This window comes from Cebus imitator, unplaced genomic scaffold (genome assembly GCF_001604975.1).
Source record: "Cebus imitator isolate Cc_AM_T3 unplaced genomic scaffold, Cebus_imitator-1.0 Scaffold76, whole genome shotgun sequence".
NCBI classification, from domain to species: domain Eukaryota; kingdom Metazoa; phylum Chordata; class Mammalia; order Primates; family Cebidae; genus Cebus; species Cebus imitator.
This window is the reverse complement of record NW_016107391.1, coordinates 9,634,163-9,635,634: the sequence shown is the minus strand read 5'-3', so window position 1 is coordinate 9,635,634 and position 1,472 is coordinate 9,634,163. Positions and strand designations below refer to the sequence as shown.

General features: G+C 45.7%; 1 protein-coding gene across 1 annotated transcript in view; it reads left to right on the top strand.

The window, feature by feature from the left end:
* The window catches only part of RAD50 (RAD50 double strand break repair protein), an 89,924-nt gene that overhangs the window by 84,521 nt on the left and 3,931 nt on the right, over positions 1-1,472 (top strand). The window contains exon 23 of the mRNA XM_017532451.2: positions 506-648. Coding sequence (XP_017387940.1) covers positions 506-648 — 143 coding nt within the window. The remainder of the gene's footprint in view (positions 1-505; positions 649-1,472) is intronic.

Below are 1,472 nucleotides of genomic sequence, written 5' to 3'. Positions count from 1 at the left end.
CCCAGGCTGGAGTGCAATGGTGCGATGTTGGCTCAGTGCAACCTCCGCCTCCTGGGTTCAGGCAATTCTCCCACTTCAGCCTCCTGAATAGTAGCTGGGATTACAGGCATGCACTGCCACGCCTGGCTAACTTTTATATTTTTAGTGGAGACGGGGTTTCACCATGTTGGCCAGGCTGGTCTCAAACTCCTGACCTCAGGTGATCTGCCCGCCTCGGCCTTCCAAAGTACTGGGATTATGGGTGTGAGCCACTGTGCCTGGCCCAGAGGAAACTTAACGGAGAAACTAAGAAGAGTTGAGGCTGAGGGCTGGGTCATCTGGGTTGCTTCTGGCCAGACCACCAGGCTCCTGAATCCTCCCAGTAAGACAAAGAGGTTCCACACCAGCCAATGTTTTCCCCCTGGTAATGTCAGCCTCATCTGTTGTTCCTAGGCTTATTTGATATGTTTCTAAATGACAAAATGCTGCAGAGCATAGGTTCCTCTAAAATATTCTTCTGTGTCAGATATTGAATACATAGAAATACGCTCTGATGCTGATGAAAATGTATCAGCTTCTGATAAAAGGCGGAATTATAACTACCGAGTGGTGATGCTGAAGGGAGACACAGCCTTGGATATGCGAGGACGATGCAGTGCTGGACAAAAGGCAAGTATCTGAAAAGCCTGGGGAGCCAACTCACCCAAGTAAGTGGAAGAGAGAAACATCAGTACAGTGGAAGCACCCAAGGCTACACCTGGATGGTGGGGAGCTCTTTGCTGCCACATAAAATGAATCAGACTCAGCTACTGTTATTACACTCTCCTGATGTTAACCAACATTTCCTGCAACGTTATGTAAAGTAGACTTTTCAGAGAAGGGCCTGTAGCATTCTCACAGGATAGGCTAAATGTAGAACAAGAAGCTAAAGACCCTTAATTTTCATGGCACTGTTTGTCAGAATAAGGTCACTGTATCATCAATTATAAGATGCACCACTATTTTATGTGCCTGCAGGAATGAAAAAATGCAATTATAACCATAAGATGTTTCAGAATCAATGACATAATAGTATTGCAAATCAGACTGGCTTAAGCCAGAATGAAGCATTCCACTACATGAGGGAGTCTCATTAAGAAAGTAGCCCCTCATAGGGCTAAGTCCCCACCACCACATACACAAAAACTTAGCTGCTGGGTCAGTCCAGCTGGCATCAGGTGAGGCTCTGGGAGGACAGCCTGCATTGGAAATCAGGAAGAGAAATGACGTTTTAAAGAGTCAAGAATATGGCATCCTTGGGGAACAAGGCTGGGTGTCCTTCTTTGTGCACAGGTTTATAACAAAGATGTCACAGATTCTTGAGCTTTCTGCTTTTAGATTAAGGCAGAAGATTAACTCCTCTAGGTCCTTGATTTTCTTTTTTTTTTTTTTTTTGAGACGGAGTTTCGCTCTTGTTACCCAGGCTGGAGTGCAATGGCGCGATCTCGGCTCAC